Here is an 18668-nt window from a genome sequence, read left to right on the forward strand (position 1 = left end):
TCTCCACCCATGTTGAGGACTCAGTTCTATCAGACTGACTGTTCATCTCAGCCAGGCTGTGCTTAACCACCACAACGCAGGTCCACAACACTTGGACCTGCATTGTCTGCTTCTTCCATTGCACTGCTCGGCTTTGGAATTACCTCTCATAGTTTATTTTGGCAAGTTCTTATCAAAGTTTGCTAAAAATAAAGAAACATATTAACGCTTTAACACGTAAGCTTTCGCGACCAATATCATCCATAAGAGGTTTTTTTGAGTTAGATCGCGTAAATATATAAATGTGTCGTTAAAACCCGCCACCACCCGACACAGCCAACGAGTAACGGTTGTCACGTAAACAGAACATGCCAATTCGTCAATAGTACAGCACACCGGTGTGTTGGAGAGCCAAGCCACATTGTACATGTTGTGACTTGGCTCTCCAACACACCGGTTAGTGCTGTACTAGTGACGAATTGGCACGTTCTGTTTACATAACAACCCTTACTAGTTGGCCGTGTCGGGTGGTGGCGGGTTTTAACGACACATTATATATTTGCGCGATCTAACCCAAATAACCTCTAATATGGATATGAACGCTTATCTATTTAACCTGAAGAGCGCTGTTTGTTGCTGACCACTCAGCATTTTGGGCCATCGAGCCTGCACTCCGCAACCGTGATAACAAATAATAACCTGGGGGGCGTTGTCGACCTACCTGTATGACAGTGGCTCCACCTTGCCTCCTCTGCCCTGCTGTTGCTGCCATCTCCCGCTGGGATGTACGCACGGGGGGAGTCAGGGTGGCTGGCCGAGATCGTGTAGTGGCCGTGACCGTGGCTGCCTGGGTGCTCTGAGCCAGGGCCCTCCTGACCCTCCGTGCCCTCCACGAGGCCTGGATGATCGAGGCAGCCGCCTGCCGGCGCCGCAGCTCCCGACGGAGACGGTAGCCCCTCCAGCGCGCCTGCACGGCCGTGGCTGCGAAGCTGCGCAAGGGGCGATTGGGGGGGGAGGCGGGAGGAAAAGAACGAGACGGTGTTTTTGGGGGCGCCAGGGCACAATGTTACGCGAGGCCGTTCACTGTTCATGGTAGAATTATCCAACGCAAACTCATTAGGCGTTGCTGTGGAGAAGCGTTATGAGTACAAGAAGCAGAGCTCAAAGTTAACTCGACAAGATTAATACCCACACGTTTCACTCTCTTACAACTTTTGTTTACATGTATATAAACTCACTATGTCTCATTGTGGAACACCGCGGGTTACATAAGCAGACGCTGTTCTGTGTCTTGCCGTAAAAATACTATTTCGCCCATCAGCCTACTGTATTGGCTTTGTCGACCAATATTACCAAGCACAGTGGTTGGGTAAGCAAACTCTGGATTGCTTTCTACCGACTGGTTCTCGTCACCAGAGTCAGGCTTGCTAAATAAAAGCTGCCTTAAATGTGCGACTTGGTACCCAAGACAAGGCAAAACAAGCCGTGGAAGAGAGCGGAAGAGACAGCAGCAGTGGCAGCAGTGCGACGACTACATCAGAGTTCGGAGGCCACGACGAGGATGGGAGCAACAAGGAAGGGAACGAATGAATGGAAGAAAATCGGGGAGGCCGTTGCCCAGCAGTGGGAAGTTACGGGCTGACAACAAGAACGTGGGAGAGGCTTCAGTAATACCGAGAGCCGAATTTTCAGTAATTTAGTTTAATATGTTTGCTCATGTTTCCCCCGTGGTGTATTTAGTGAGTTAAAGGTAACAGACCGTGTACTGTATGTGAAGGCTGCGCATACTAATCCTGGTTGGGAAGTTGAATCTGCTCTTTATCACTCTAATGTTGAGACTGGCTGCTGGCACAGCAATGTGGAATTTCCAATACCCTCTCATGGTCAGCAGCAGAGAGCACCACCACAATATCCAATTCATCAGGGGGATAATTTAGCTTAATAATAAGTGAATGTTTAAGCAGCAAATAATATATATAATGTACAAGTTTGTTTGTATATAAACTTAGAATGCGCCATCAGACATGTAACACAAACATATCATTACTGAAATTCCATAAAGGCAAACTAATATTTAGTATATAAATTGTAGACCTACCTGGATAAAAATGTTTTATTATTATTAACTATAAAATACAGCACTTGATTGTATATATATACACACAACTACACGTAACGCTACTTACAATGGTGATTTCAAATGAAGAATACGCCTTTAATAAAACATTTAATCTTCAAGAAAATAAAATGTACATTAAGGACTGAATACTGTATCTAATTCATTTAACTGTAGGGAAAAAAAACATTTGACAGGTGTCTCTTTGGTAAGATATCGGTTTTATATATGGTATTATTAAAAACGAAACACACGTAATTCTGCCTACGTATACTTTGCATCTGATTGCATCTAGTTTTACTTCACAATTTTTATGGGAAAGTTGTGAAAGCGAAAGTTAGGTAATTACTTTATCATTACATTATTTGCCAAAAATATAATACCTATGAGAGATTATCCAAAACATTACTTTATTTTAACCTTGCAATATTGAGATATGTAATTTTACCATCTATAATGTAAAGCACCACAGGATGTAAATGCATTAAATATACAAAACTTTCCAGGAATTCTTTGAAGTTTCACTTTTGTTATTCGTGAACAATTATAAAAAAAATCATAATTATAGCAGAACGAATTAATACACCGTATATTAAAAAATATATGTAATCGCAAATGTAAAACTATGTTTCTGAATTGAGAAAAATTACTGACAAAAATAGCTCATGAGCCAAAACAAATAGTCCGGCTGTTTCTTTACATCACAGTATCGCTGTGTCAAATAGATCAAGGCAATTATTTAAGTCATTTAATAACTTACACGATAAATTTCGTTTATAAGTGAATACAACAAAACGAATCTAAGTATACACCAAAACAAATGAGTAAAAACAGACTGTCTTTTGAAATTTTGAGGTTCATTAAATGGTCACTTCATGCCAAATTTAGTGACTAAAAGACTTTATTACACCAATAATACATGTTTCAATGCAGATAATAACACCCACATAACTATGATAACATTAGACGCAATACGGCGAAATGCCCAGCAAGAACTTAGCATAGGAAAGCTGCTACCAGAGAGTTTCCGATTTCAAAAAAATTCATAAAAAGAGAAATAAAAAACATGAAAATACTCACTCGGCCAAAGTGCTTTGTTTTGCTTTCTCCATTAAGTTGCCAACATGGCTGGCTTTCACAGCCACCCGAGTGGTGGCAGAAGCCTTCGGCTGGCTCGAAACTGGTCCGCAAACCTCTTCACCTGTTTCCCTCTGCTGGCCACAAGCAACAGCGCCCGCACTCCGCTGTCTCTGCCTTCCGTCGACTTGCAGCGACAGCTCCCTCTGTTGACTCTTTTGGGACTCCGTTTCCCGTCGCTGTGAACCTGACCCATCCACATTTCTCCCAGCGCCCGGGGAATGAGCTCCGGTTTTACCTTCATCGCGTGCGAAACCTGGGCTGGTTTCATGCAGACGGGCATCGGTGATTGAACCGCCTGCTGTTTTCGTTGGACACGTGTTTTCAAGATTCGATGAAAGCTGCTGCGCGAGTATTGCAATGCTGGAAGCTTCACCATTCGTCTCCTGACTCTGTGCAGGCGATAGCTTTGCACTGGAGATGCGATTTTCAGTTTGAACATTGTCGACCGTGGGTTCGATTGAAAGGCTGCCCATTTCTCCATATTCCTGAGCATAGCGATGCTCTTCTGCTAGCCTAGACGCCTCCTCGAGCTGCTTGGAAATTAAATCCACAACATTTGGTGGCCGCGACATGGTCTTTAGTTGCCTGCGATAGAAATGAATCGACACCATTTAGTCACGGGAATTTGTAACTCTTAACATAAAAGCCATAGTAAAGTAGACATACAGCAAATGGTAATGAGATAAATTAATAAATCCAAAAACACAGCCACTGTTGACTTCACAGAATGGTGCTCATACAAAAAAACATACAGATGAGACTGCCCTTTGATGCATTTATTGTTATATTCAACCAAGTGGCACTGGAGCAGAGCACCCATCTCGTAATCAGAAGGTCATGAGTTAAAATCCCTCGAGTGTCAATAACTCGAGCATCACTTTATAGGAAGGCAGTGATTGGCCTGAAACGAGTATCTCGTGTCTCCCACCATGGGAATACAGAATTACCACCAATGGCTCAGAGGGCCCCCAACAAGATGGGTGCTGACCCATACTCATCCGAACGTGGAAACATTGACTTGTTAAAACCCTGACTACGGTTTCCTGCATTATTAATGAAATACATGTAGTATTGTGACAATGATTGATGATGATGAACTTACGCGAGTGCTGTGGTCATGTACCCTTGGGACAAGCGCTGAAACTCTTCCAGTTGGGCCTGGCAGAGGCTGGAGAAGGCTGGTGGTGTTAGGCTCCTCTTGTCCGTGCTTACGACCGTCTGGCCATCCAGTATGCGCAGAGCAGGGCTCACCTTTTCTATTCTCATTCTGATTGTGTACACATACCATGAATAAAATAAAACACGAAACATACTATTTATTTTTGGAACTGAGTGGGTGCTGCTGTGGCAATAGCACACACCTCACAATTATACTCTTAGGTTTTTTCGGTAAAGTCACGTAGGTAAAAATAAAAATAAATCCCACCTGATGACGGAGACTTGTGTTGCCTCCGAAACGTCGTGATTTATTATTTTATTTCTATTATTATTTATTTCTTATTTTTACCTACGTGACTTTACCGAAAAAACCTAAGAGTATGAATCCTTGCAGTCACGAAAGCTCCAAATCTAGAACATCACAATTAGATGTGTGAGAGTTCACATCTCAGTTAGGGTAATGATCGTGAAATTTTCATCACTGACTCGAGGAAATATCAGAAAGATGAGCATTGTCCTATGCTTGTTTGAGTGGATAAATACTTTTGACTGAATACCTTTCGGATTTACAAATGTGAAATAAATATTTATATTTTGTAGCACCTAAAACTATGAAGTAAATTAACTATTTTTATTTTACCAGGTAAGGCCCACTGAATTATACAGCTCTTTATCAGAAGCGACCTAGCCACGAATTATAGCAAAGTGCCTTATCACGTGGAAATGTATAGTAGCCAAATACTCTAAAATACCTAATTTTATTACATCTACATTGCTCTCCTACTGCATTCCATTAAAAAACTTCCAAGTTGCTTACTCTGTTCCGCCAAGAAATTATCACATCCTCCACATGCACTTATTCTCAAAGGCCAAAAGATTCCTTTCTGTTTTAGGGCTGCCCTCCGACCCGTACAGTAACCTTTGGACACGAAGGTTTGGAATATTTGCTCTTGACATTTTTCTCAAAACCCTTTGAATTATGCAAATGAATGTCGATATTTACCAGGTCCTCGAGTATCGCCACATTGTACCTTCCTATTGCCACCTATGACACCAATCATGGAAATGCAATAGCCCATTTCCTCATCAATGCCCACGATATTGTTGTAGAAAAGTTCACCTTAAAGCATCAGTACTTAGCCTCAGTACTTAGCCTCAGTACTTATCCTCAGTACTTAGCCTCAGTACTTAGCCTCAGTACTTAGCCTCAGTACTTAGCCTCAGTACTTAGCCTCAGTACTTAGCCTCAATACTTAGCCTCAGTACTTAGCCTCAGTACTTAGCCTCAATACTTAGCCTCAGTACTTAGCCTCAGTACTTAGCCTCAGTACTTAGCCTAAGTACTTAGCCTCAGTACTTAGCCTCAGTACTTAGCCTCAATACTTAGCCTCAGTACTTAGCCTCAGTACTTAGCCTCAATACTTAGCCTCAGTACTTAGCCTCAGTACTTAGCCTCAGTACTTAGCCTCAGTACTTAAAATGGGTCAAAACTGTAATTCCTCAGCCATGATGGAGTGGCTTGAAACATAAATGCAAGCAAAATGTATGCAAATGTTTTTAAACTTATATTCCTTTACACGTACACAGGCAGACACGAAGTTGAAGAAGCTGCGAATATACAATAGAAGCAATCCATATATTCTGGAGACAATGGGAGATGTATCATACTTTATAAAGAGTCTCAGGATAATATTTAACGGTTTTCCTGCAAAGTCCAGCAAAAACGTGCAGCTTGCTTTCATCGCTCATGTCAAAGGATCATGTGTTAACAGCCCAGTGTTAATTTTCCCTGCCGGTAGGAGGTTAATGAATTTAATGGGTGGGGAGGGGAGGACTTCCACTGACCCACGCAGCTTGCTCATTGCAGTCACCAGACCAATTGCATCCCTTGGAGACGATCCTAATTGGCCTCCCAGTGCGTGAGTGCTTACTCAAGCGAGACATGCAACAATCTACCCCAATAACCCCTCCTATGCAAACGCATGCGTAAAGTGCTCCGTGGGCATAGCTTACCTCCAGTCTGGGTGGTTTTGCATGGGGTTTCCATCCAGAGTTATCTCATGGAGGCGTAGGCAGCCGGCCAGACACTCCAATAAAGCTGGAAGATCTTTAGTTTTTTTGCAGAAAGAAAGCGAGAGAAAAATTTGCAACTGTGTTACAATGGCGTCTGTGTGGTATGGAGAAATAGCAACAAGGTTACGGTGTAATGTTAAGTTCTGATACCAAGTCAAGAGCATTGGGAGACGCGGAGTGAATTTTGAAGAAATGTTTCAAAGGAATTAGCGCAGTGGGCAGTTGTTCAATAGATGGCTGTGTTGTTAGGATGATTGTTACGAGTCAGACCGTTCCCATTCTCAAATAAGCAAGTGTCTCTATGGTCCATGCCCAAGAAAGTGTGCTCATCTCTGTTGGTGGCTCTGAGCCAGTGATGGAAAAAGATTGTTTATATTTTGCAGATCAAGAAATATCAGACATTCCTATAGCTGTAACCAGTCTCTCCATAGGATAGCCACTGTTGACTTTCAACCAAGTGGTACCTATTTTATTGGCTTTAGAGGGATGATAGGTTAAGTTAGCCCCGAATGGGATTTTAACTTGCGAAATTCATAACCAGTCAACCAGCTATATTAAGAGTGTTAAAATCAGTCAATATTGCCTTCAAAAAGTAACAGCTATGGAATTATTCAATGGAAAATAGTTTTTTTTTCTAATCATTAACTCAAGTGAAAATAAACTGTGTGTCAGTATAAAGAGCCAGTTAATGGTAAATACTGAACAACTTAATGGCTGATGTACTAATTTTAAGAATTGGTGTTATAACTTTTCGACAATCAATTACATGTTGGCTTGTATGGACAAACTGGAATTTGTATGTATACGTCCAGCGTTTTCATTGGCTGGAGGTCACGCACGCGCCGCCCAGCGCGCCTTGTCATTGGCTCCCTCCCCCCTTCATTTCGTGAGCGCGAAGAGGTCAGCACGCGGCTATCCCGGCACTCGAGCAATGCCCATGCGTGCCCAGCACGTGGGGCAGAGCAGAGGGGATTAAGGTGGGGGCCGGAGGTGGGGGCAGGCAAGGGGAGGGGCGGTCACTCGGCGAGGGTGGGAGAGGGGTGTGCAACTGAGGGGCTGAGGGAGGCGAGCGCCGGGGGTTGTCACGAGGGCTGAACGATTTCAAATCGATGAATTCTTCAATTTGAAACAATGCGATTAGCAAATCGCAAAGGCTGCGATTTTTTTGCGATCTGAAAAGTCCTATTACTTTCTTATTGGAATTTTTTTATATTTTATTATTCCAACGTTATTAATTTAACTTAACAATTGTTCTATGTTTTATTGTTCTATTTCAATAAAAACATTTTAATAAATACATGTTGGAAGCAATTCGTATATTTTAAGTTCTCATCCTTGCATTAGAAAATATATAGAGCAGTTCAGATTTTGATGGTATCATGTGGTAATGCTCCATCACGTTTTAAATCTATTACACAGTGAATATTGAACTGAAATCGTAATCACAATATCTGTCAAAAAAATCGCAATTTAGATATTTTCCCCAAATCGTTTCGCCCGAGTTGTCACGCACGATGCACGAGGGGGGAGGGAGATGCACCCAGGGGTAGGGAGATGGGGATGTAGGGGGTGAGCCGTCACTCAGCGATGGGTACTTCCTCTATTTACATTGAAGTGGGTGCAATATATGTACAGTACAGCAATCCTTCACCAACTGCGTTTTTTCCGCCTCCGCGGTGTGTTTATGTAATCCACGGTTTTCCTTCGGCATACCGATTTGCTAACCGCGGTATGGGGTGTTGTATATCCGCGGTTTAGCACGGTGACCGGCACTTGTAATTTCAAAACACCCGCATCAGTTTTCCCTTCAGACACACTTAAGCGGTTGTGCTTTCGCTACATTGTCCCCACTTGAAGGACGCTTGTATTTCGATTTGTTCATTCAGACGCTGTCTTTCCGACAGACCTGTTCTTCACCTGAGGACGGCTGCTTGCGTTGTGGCCGAAACGTCGTGAGAATTGCATTTTATTGTTTTATTTTTATTATTTTATTATTTACCTTCTACGTGACTTTACCGAAAGAACCAAGAAGAAGGACGCTTGTGTTGCGCCCGAAACATCGTGATTTAATTTAGTTGTTTTCATTTATTTTATTTTTTACCTACGTGGCTTTACTGAAAAAACCAAAGAGTACCCTTTGTGCATCGTCTGATATCCCAGCTCCCACCACTGCTCTCTTCCCACCACCACCACCGCTCTCTCTCGCAAAGTGACTCTTATGTAGTGTGTTGACGTCGTATCCCTTATGCATGATTCCTCGTTTCTTGACTTTGAATTATTTATTTCCATAAAATGTGCCCCTAATAATGGCCCCCGAAGCATGCAACGAGTGCTCAAGGTGAAAGAAGGGCTAAAAGGCCACGGAAAAACTCGGAGAAGAAAGTGGAAGTGCTCGTGGCGGGGGTGCGGCGTGGGTGCGATGCTTAATGGGGTCTAACGAGACCACCATAAGCATCTCCCCCATTACCTCATCAACGGCATAGTCATCCCCATGGACTTCAACCCTCAGTATTAAAGGTAAATGATATTATTTTTACTTGAACATTTTTTTTGTGCATTTTAGTTGTGTTTAGTGAACGAACAAGCAACTTAGGCTTTGATGAGCGTGACCTGGCCGCAGTTGCCCTAACCCCCTATTTCCCACAAGGCCTTATTGCCAAGCGTGGTTTTTCCAACCACGACGGTTTTCAGGAACATAACCCCTGCAGTTGGCGAGGGACTATTTCATATATTTTTCTTTTAGAATAATACGGTAATACAGTTTCTGTGAGAAAGTTGAATTGTACTGAAGTGCAAAGTCCTATTCACCCACAACATTGATGGGACAATCTTGAGGGGCTTGAGAGGTACGGTTCGTACCTATAACAATGAAGCATGTTTGCCCAAGGAGTTTTCAGTTGGATTCCCATTTCGCCTTGAAGCACCCGTTCAATTGTACCAGTTTACATGGAGTAAAAAATTCAGTTTTTGTCGCTGCCAAATTATATTTGCAGGGAATCTCCTACGGATGCAGTGTGATGTAAGGTGGATGTTAAAGATCTCGAAATGATGTCATTAAAATAACATTGAATGTTATTCCACTGACTAATTGTATCGTCAATTCAAAGCAAAGTCCCTAATTTGAATACTTGATATTAAACATTTAATGTTTCCACGAAGACCACAGAAAATGTAGTAACATCAATCATAATGCTAATTCAGCACACTGATGGCTCACAGTGGAGAAAGGACACTTAGGGGCCATCCATTTAGCACGTACGCAAAAATCTGTCAAAACTTGACCCCTCACCCCCGCGCGCATACTTTTTACAACCCCCCCCCCCACCTGCGTACGTACGCTTGACGCAACTCCCCCCCCCCCCCAATCCTATAGAATGGCCGATATTTAATCTACGCAGAAACAATCAAGGATTCATAATATTGACGTGTTTAAGCAAACAGAAAGTCCATCGCCAGACTATCTAACTCATTTGAAGGCCAATGTAGACAAATTATTATCGAGGCTTCACCCCCCCCCCCCCCCCGTTTCCTATGCGTACGTACATTGTCAGTAGACCTTCCATATGCAAGTGTCGTGACGTTATTGGTGTCACTATGCCAACTACTGTCACAGGAGTGTAAACGCACGTAGGGAGTCCTCTCTGCCACCAGACCACAAGTTGACATGGAAGCTGGCCATCGGGGGCATGGTTCTGGTGAGGGTGGGAGGAGAGCAAATGAGGACGTGCTACTCCGTGTGAACCGAAGAGGACACGTGACCGAGACAGGGTAGCGAGGGGGCCGAAGGGGGCTCGAGGGACACGTGACGTGGAGCCGAGAGCCTTCTGGCAAGATCCAGAAGGGGGCGTGGCCGCGCTAGGGGGGATAAAGGGGAAGCCCCGAGAGCAATCGGCGCTCGTCTGTGGAATCAACCCTGGGTGCTACGTCTCTTCGGTCTTCGGTCGGCATCGTGGGTCAGCCAGCGTGTATGCTGGCTGACCCGTTCGTATAGTTAACCCGCTGCTCACATAGTTAACCGTGTGGCTATCACCTAACAGTAGAACCAGTGTACGTTTAGTTTAGTTACCCTGTTGAGGAGTTGAAATAAACATGTGGCCTCCAAGTTCAAGTGTGTGTCTCCATGGTCAACACTACACAAGTGTACGCATTTGGGTTAACCCCCCTTCCCCCCTCCATGCGTACGTACTAAATGGATGGCCCCTTACCAATAACACCTGGTTAACCAGCAGCATCTGTTAAGCATTTCTGACTATGCTGGTGAGCCCCAGAAAAGCAAAACCGTGGCTACTGGATAAAGTAGGTCTGGAAGGCCAATATAGGCCACTTGGCTGCATTACATGTTTTATTTTTGTGCGATAAAGAAGTAAGGTTTATATTTAGTCTTGATTTGAAGCTTTCGTGACTGCAGGAATCCATACTCTTTGGTTCTGTCGATAAAGTCACGTAGGTATAAATAAAATATTCTTTTAGTTTATATTTAGGTTTAATTGACTAGTGCGAGCTGAGGTTTTTGTATGATATTAATAACTTGCTAATACAAATTCCCATCAATGAGGAAAGGTCAATCTAGTTTTGAAGTTTTCATGAATGCAGGAATCCATACTCTTTGGTTCTTTCGGTAAAGTCACGTGACTTTACCGAAAGAACTAAAGAGTAAGGAAAGGTCAGTTTAAGATATTTACAGATTGCCTCTTGGTTTTGTTTCGAAACAGGAGTGGCCAGGAAAGCCAAGGCAAAGGATAAACTTACAAACTCTGGACAAATACATTTACAACCCACTTCATGTACTGCTGTTGCTGGCACATTACTGCCCTGCAGGTCGCTGTTGTATGCACATTATCTCTGCATAAATCACCAACCAGCCTCCAAATTGCTGGAGTACAGGTTTGTGCTGACTAAATTAGATTTTTTTTACATATTCATTCTAGAGCATCAACACACAATGGTCTATTCTTGTGAATGATTTAACAGGGGCTTAGCACCAACTTCATATAAAAATACGTATATGTCCAACTTGCTGGGGATTGAAAACTAATTTATCTTAGAACTGCTTTTTGTGTTTAGAATACTGCCCTTCCCCGCACCTCTGATTATCATGGTTGGCTACGTACGGTGCAAAAGAAGTTCAACATACATGCATGTGAAAAAGGTCAGATTTGTGAACATTTTAAAACATGCCGGTTACACCTGCACGAACACTGCAGTGGGTGTGGGTGGTTAATTGGTCAAGGCAGAACTGCGACCATCAGATAAGCGACAAAGTACTGCAGATTCTTGGTAAATGCATGCGAAAAGTGCGAGGTGGCAATGTGAATAAAACTCAGCTTTCTGTGAACTAGCCCAGGTGGGAGTGCACTGACCCCCTCCCCCTCCAACAAGGCCATGCGGGAGGGTGTGTCACACACTTTGGCGCCAGCTATCATAGAGTGCGGTCGTGTTGCTACAGTTCTCTGCGGTGAGTACAATGTCTTTAAAAATAATAGTGCTATGCCGCTGTAAATAAAATTTACGCTGAACCGCTTGCACTTTCAGAGATTCAGCGATGAATGAGACCCACCCTGCAACTTGCAATGTGGCCCTAGTAAACGCAGTCCCCGTACAATACAATATAATGCAACCACATCTCAAAACTATATGTAACCACGATCACCCTTCACTATACATTACCGGAAAAACACATTGCATTTGTGCGTGATATATTAAAATATGTACTACTGAATAAAGACATGGTATTGTCAGAACATTATTTTACGTTGCAATACTCTGCTTTTTAGAATGTATCAAAGGGGTTATTCGCATGTGGCATCTGTCATGAGTAATTCAAACACCTCGACTTGTCTAACCTCACACATACTATATTCATTGAGTTTGAAAAGAAAACACATAATGAAAACTGCTGTAAAAACAATAAATATATATTCCTTAATTGGCAATATCCATATTAGAAAATTATAGATGGAAAAGCCCATATATGTCACTCTGTATAATTTTCTTCTGGGAGGTGATAAATTAAATTTATTTTTGGAATTCTGTGCACTTTAAATTTTAAGGAAATTTTCAACTTGAGAGCACACTTGGGAGTAGAAATAATTGTGCTTGTATTTTGCAATATAATAGCCCTTTCGTCCATTGAAAAACATAGCCGAGTTACTGGGTAACCAGTAAGGCTTGTCAAAAAATGGAAACGTTAATACAGAATATTTACATTTCATGAATAATGGAAGCTGTTGGACCAATTATTATTTTTTGTTTGGTAATTTTGAGATATCGTGTGGCAAGATCGTGTACAAAGTCAAGTTTATTTTCCCAATCTCAAATGAGTGTTGAGTGGTGCTTTATCTGTTTTAGTGGTCCTGAGTTATTGGTAGAAATGGTAAGTCCCCATGGCAGGAATCAGTCACTTCGTGGGATAACGACTGCTGCCTTCCCATAAAGGTGTGTTCATACTAGCCACCAAAGGCTTTGTTTGGCTATTGAACTCCGATTCTAATTGAACTCTGGGCACACTGATCAGCTGCATAAAACATCATACGTGACGATTATTATTTTTCTTTAACTTATGCTGTTTTAAAATAGTGGGGGAAATCCATATAAGTTGTTTTATACAACTGGTCACTGCTGTACTACCAACTGAGATATAAAATGGCTTTGAACCACATAGGCAACATCTTTTGAACATTAGAATTGCACATGATTTAATGATAAAGGGATGGACCGATGCCAACTTCTCACAGTAAAACATGGTACTCGAGCACACGGTGGCACAAAGATTTACCCAAATGATGACAACATGCATTCCAGTGCATATTTTGTGCTGGAGTGTTTTGTGTCAAATCGCAGTTTAAGGGGCCATGCAATACTGCAACGCGGTACCAACGGTTGCACAACACAACTTGTGGTCAAAGAACAAAGAAACTTCAATTGCCCTTAAAAGACTGCCGACTGAAAAAAACTCCACTTTGTCCAGGTTCATTTGTAGAGATGAAACAGCTGCTGTTTCTTGCACAACAGTTCCCATGCAAAGGCCAGACGCGTGGTGAAAGGTAGGAGAGGACTCAATTAATCAATGTCTTTCGCACTTCTCTTGAAAATCATTACCTTACTGTTGAGGTGCATTAGGGATTATTTGCGGTGCCCTGCGTGTAACATATCAAAGATGAGCATATGTTCTCGTACCCTTTCAAAAGCACGGGATGCGTAATAACGGCTTTCTTGTTGCACATTCTGGATTGCAACTAAAAATATGATGAATGGAGCCTGTGTATTTTCCAGAGCGTCAAAATCTCACACTCAAGTCCAAAGGTCAGCATAATTGAATTCTCCATTTTCTGCATGGCTATTTTTAAAACGCATTTTCAGTTTGGCTTTGAATCAAAATGTTTTCTTCGTGAAAATCTATTGGTGAATAGAGTGAAATTTCACAGATATGAAAGATCGAAAGCGTTAACGGGACATATATTTGTGAGCTATAAATGTACCAGAAGGTAAGAATCGATGACTGAAAACCCGTGCCAGCAAGTATTAGGAAGACCATGTATTCGACTAGAAGAGTTTGTATTTGTTCGACCATTGTTGTTGAACGGGAATTAGGTGTATAGCCAGGCTGGGAACTCTATATTTGAATTATATTAATGTTTGTATCAATTTCATGTTGTATACCGACACTGAAACACCACATTATTGTTATTATTGGTCGAGTTATACTTTTCATGGCTCATAATTGCCCTGCACAGCTACACCACCAGAAATAATAGCAGCTATAGTGTGTGGTCTGCTCCCACGAGAGTATCATTCATCCATTTATATTTCATTCATCGCGTGTAGAGTAATTATTGCATTACAGCAGTTTGCCTAAGAGGAACTTTAGAAGCTCAGTGCTGTGGATGAAATGTTGTCTGCCTGTCAATCTGATTATAGGTGATCACGCCTTCTCTTATGCTGCCTCCGTGGTTGGGAATTTCATACATTCCAGGCGTTATAGACAGCCAAATACTTACTGAAAACGTAAAATGGCCTAAATATGAATTATAAGAATGGCTGTGCCTTGGAATGTTTGAGTATTTTTGCGTGGGTAGAAACTGGAGTGCCCATAGAAAAACCATGTATACAAGGCGATGATGATAGAATTCTGCAATAAATGTCAAAATATGCATTATTTATAGCTGTGACATGTTATCCCTACCCTGCAGGTAGCCATCTTATGCAGGCTGTCTCTAATTCGCAGCATTAGTCATATGCCTCCACATGTTACTTTTTTGCATCTATTTGTGTTGCTGATTAAGTAAAAGAAGGATGCAAATGGGTCTCAAGATAAATTAGTAAAAAAAAGACATACAGTATACAAATAACTTTTCTAGACAATTGATGATACCCGTGGGAAAGACACAATTGTTGAAAATAGACTGTGATGAACGATATAAAATAGAGGGGTGAGTGAGCGTGGGTTGAAGTGCTTTTATAAAAAAAAAAACCTCTAAAATCTCAAGCACCGTACCAGAGGAAAGTTTTTACCGAGTGCATATCACCTGCTATGACATTTGGACTGGATACATATACAACGGGATGGAATGAAGCGGTCCAGTTGTTAGATTTTTTTTTGTATCGGGTATAAAGAGGTGTGATTTATTATATGCAGCTAAAAGCTACATGTGCCTACGTAAGGACTCATTTTACCATGCCCATCTTTACCCTGCGGTCAATAGCAATAAGCACAAGTTTGTTTAAAGTCAACAGTCTTGGTTAGTCCAGAGACAAGCGAACGTAGACATTTCCACCTGGGGCTCAGGACTTTCAAAAATAGATGACCACCACCACCCTGTGCTTGAAAGATCAATCAGACTTATTTAAAGCCTTAATTAAAATGCTTCCAGTAACTCAGTATTGTCTTTCAACAGCAATCATCATTTTTCTGCATGGTAATAATGCTACCGAGTTGAATTAATTGTTTGACACTTTCCAGCACAGCCTCACAAGCATATTTAATACCACAATGTCTATTTCTGCCTTTGCATCAAGCCTATACGTTTCAACCAACGTGACTGTCATCGCTCAGTTCAAGGCCTAAGTGGCCGACACACGTGTCTAAATCAGGTCTTATTTTGCGTGAAATAACCTGCCAGTATGCATGCCTACCTGTCATAGCCAAAATCCCAACAGTTTACATTACCCACACAAGCTAAATGTCAAATGTAGCTTATAACCGTGATGCATAACTGTGGTTTATCCAGGCATGCCTTGCAAAATATGTAATTCATCTCAATGGGATTTAAACGAGTTCAATTAAGGACAGGAATTGATTGACTTACTGGGTATGGTGGCTACATCTGTGAAATAGTGATTTGGAAACGGAGGTGATACAAATGTGTAGCTGACGTGCATTAGACACACCTGCAGCCTGAACTGTGGGTAGATTTCCGAACTGGAAACGTTGAAGGTATAATTAACATTATCAACACATTTGTCAATAACACTGTCCTAAAAGTAAAAATAATATATATTTCAGAGGTTACATTTTGGGCAATGGACTTTCAGAGCAGAGAGATGTTACAGTCTCTCTCTGCTGTAAAGAATGGTCATTTCTTGAAACGTTGCCGATTGTATGAGTTTTCATTATAGGCCACCGTTATCGACAGTTGTTCATACAAGCATGGCTTTCTCTGGTTTCCTTCCCACAACAAAAAAGAATCCTGAAAAGGAATTTGCCAAAACAATCCTCGCCTCTATTAACACACGGGAGCTTTCCGAGGGCAAAATAAAATTATTGTTTCTCAAGCAACATAAAATGAAGCACAGAAAGACTGCTCCCTGCCCTAATTGGCATTGATCCTCATTGCGGTACCCCGGGGTACCAAATAATGCAAACTGGCCGAGGCAATTAAATATTTTATTTCTGGGACACTATTTTTTCCAGGGGTGTACTTCACTCCGCGATTGGGGTACCAATCAGTCCGAAATCGGTGCCACTCCGCGATGTCGAAACGCAGCGAGGACGATTGCGCTGAAACCCTGAACGCTCGTATGCGCCATAGTGCATCGTGTACAGCTCGTCGAGATGAGTCGATCGCCGCATCGCCGACCATCAACAGACTAACAGTGATTGCATCACGGACATTATGCGAGAGCCGGGGTACTTTGGTACCCCGGGATACCGCCATAAGGTTCATGTGGCATTTTCACTGCTGGCAATGGGCTACCAATGGACATGACTACAGCCTCTTGCTTACTTGAGCAAGGAAACAATTGTAATGATTTGAAGTACTATGTACAACATTTCAGCAATCTGATATTTTTTGAAAAGTCATTATCCACAATTATCGGTGCATGCCAGAAGGTGCAATGGCAAAAACTCTTGATTAATTTTCAATGACACAAAGTCATAATTTGATTGTTAAAAAGCCTCAAAGAACCCAGTAAAGTCCTGATATTTCAGCATGTGGTGGACTGCCAATAAAATCCAGACTAGCTCTGGAAAGTAGTGCGACTGATGCAGGTCTGGTGTTTCTCATACCATGGATCAAAGAGTACTGCCTTCAAGTGTGGCCACTTACCAGTTACACAGTTGTTACTGATGCAGAGTTTCTCCAGGGAAATAAACATATTGAATGGACACAAATCCGAGAGCCTTGAAAAGAAAAGAAGCAAATATGCAGCAAGTTTTAAAATTAAATTATATTTTAAATAAAATAAAAACCTTTTGAAAGAAATATAAGGCAACTGCTCTTTTTTTAAATGCCAAAATAAAAGCTGAATTTCCTATAGAGCAAACACACTGTACATATTTGAAATGTGATAGTACATTCATGGTATAGCAATGTTCACATATTTAACTTAAATATGGTGCCGTTGTACCATGTGTGATTGTGTGCACGTAGTTTCAGAATGAGGAGCAAGGCAGTAATGGTTAATGTAGTGGGCTACTCCTTGACCTCCCCTAGTACAGAACAAAGTTGTATGCATTATTCAAAGTTATAATTCATAGTGTCTGTCTCCTAAAATTAGCATGTAATGGTTCTCATTTCTGTTCAAATTGTATATTAACATTGTGGGGCCAGTCATGATTTCCCACACAAAGTAATTCATTTTATCAGCCCGTGAGAGGTGATGGCCAGAGCCAAGCCGTGAACCAAGATTTGAGCTCGCCTACCTTCCAATAGTGAGTGACTGCACACATACAAACCCCAGATCATGGGGAAGCTACCCAAACACATCTTGAAAATAAGTGTAGGGTTTTTTTTTTCTCTTCAACATAAATCATTACACACCCGTTGTGGGACAAGGAGAGTATGCGGAGGTGAGGAAGCCAGCTGGAGCCCAGTGTCTGCAAGGAGCTGATGCCATTGTCATCCAGGCACAGTTCGCTCAAGAGCACCTGGTTCCGTAGTGGAGGGATCTGCACAAATACGAGAAACACATTTGCATTCACAAGCTTCAAAGTGAGCAAGTTCTATACGACAGTTTCATATGCATGTGTATTACTTTTGGTAACACGGGTAAAACAATTGGCGGAAATCGGTTTACAATATGTTCATGGGATGTATGATGTGTGTCCATGTGTTGTGTTGATTTAAGGTTTTTCATATATGTAACATCTGTGACTGGCTATAAAACTGTCTGCTAGCACAATAAAAATGTGCTAAGATAGATCATTCACATTTCATAGTTTGTTTGAAACTTGCTTGTTTACTTTATATAAAGCTTATTTTTACTTGACGTTTTTACGATATCTTCACAAACGTTCAGCTTTGGTGCATTGTGATGAGTGCTCAATTTATGATTATAGGAATAATTCAAGTATGTAAATTAGGAGATAACCCATCACAGCAGAAAAATGCAGGCTGAAAACAAATGTATTTACCAATATACAAAGATGTGCAGTGCATGTACAAAAGGTCTCAGCTTTATCCAGACCACCAGCTCAAAATAACTGAATCTGTGGCCATTTTGTCATTTACACCACCGTCTCTAATCGACAGCATGTCCACACATTCAGTTCTTTTGAATTGGAGGTCTGAATAAGGCTGATAACGTTTGTACATGCAATGCCTACACACACACCTTTGTGTATATTTCAATCTAATCCTCAGATTGCCAGTTGAAATGAAATAATTCCAATTTCCATCCCATCATTCCAATGGTCAATAACATTAGTACCACTTCATGGGAAACACACAGTGGTTGCCCCATGAAAAGAACTGCTCATATT

At 41.7% G+C, this 18668-nt stretch overlaps 1 protein-coding gene across 3 annotated transcripts in view; it reads right to left on the reverse strand.

Annotated features, from left to right (window-relative positions):
- The window catches only part of LRRIQ1 (leucine rich repeats and IQ motif containing 1), a 117852-nt gene that overhangs the window by 83800 nt on the left and 15384 nt on the right, over positions 1-18668 (reverse strand). For all 3 annotated transcript variants that reach the window (XM_061564630.1, XM_061564629.1, XM_061564628.1), the window contains 6 exons: positions 17728-17855; positions 17014-17087; positions 6407-6500; positions 4338-4502; positions 3176-3820; positions 701-968 (listed from right to left, as the gene is read on the reverse strand). In XM_061564630.1, coding sequence (XP_061420614.1) covers positions 701-968; positions 3176-3820; positions 4338-4502; positions 6407-6500; positions 17014-17087; positions 17728-17855 — 1374 coding nt within the window. The remainder of the gene's footprint in view (positions 1-700; positions 969-3175; positions 3821-4337; positions 4503-6406; positions 6501-17013; positions 17088-17727; positions 17856-18668) is intronic.

Source organism: Lethenteron reissneri, chromosome 33 (genome assembly GCF_015708825.2).
Source record: "Lethenteron reissneri isolate LAM-NWPU_2019-01 chromosome 33, ASM1570882v1, whole genome shotgun sequence".
Classification (NCBI taxonomy): Eukaryota; Metazoa; Chordata; class Hyperoartia; order Petromyzontiformes; family Petromyzontidae; genus Lethenteron; species Lethenteron reissneri.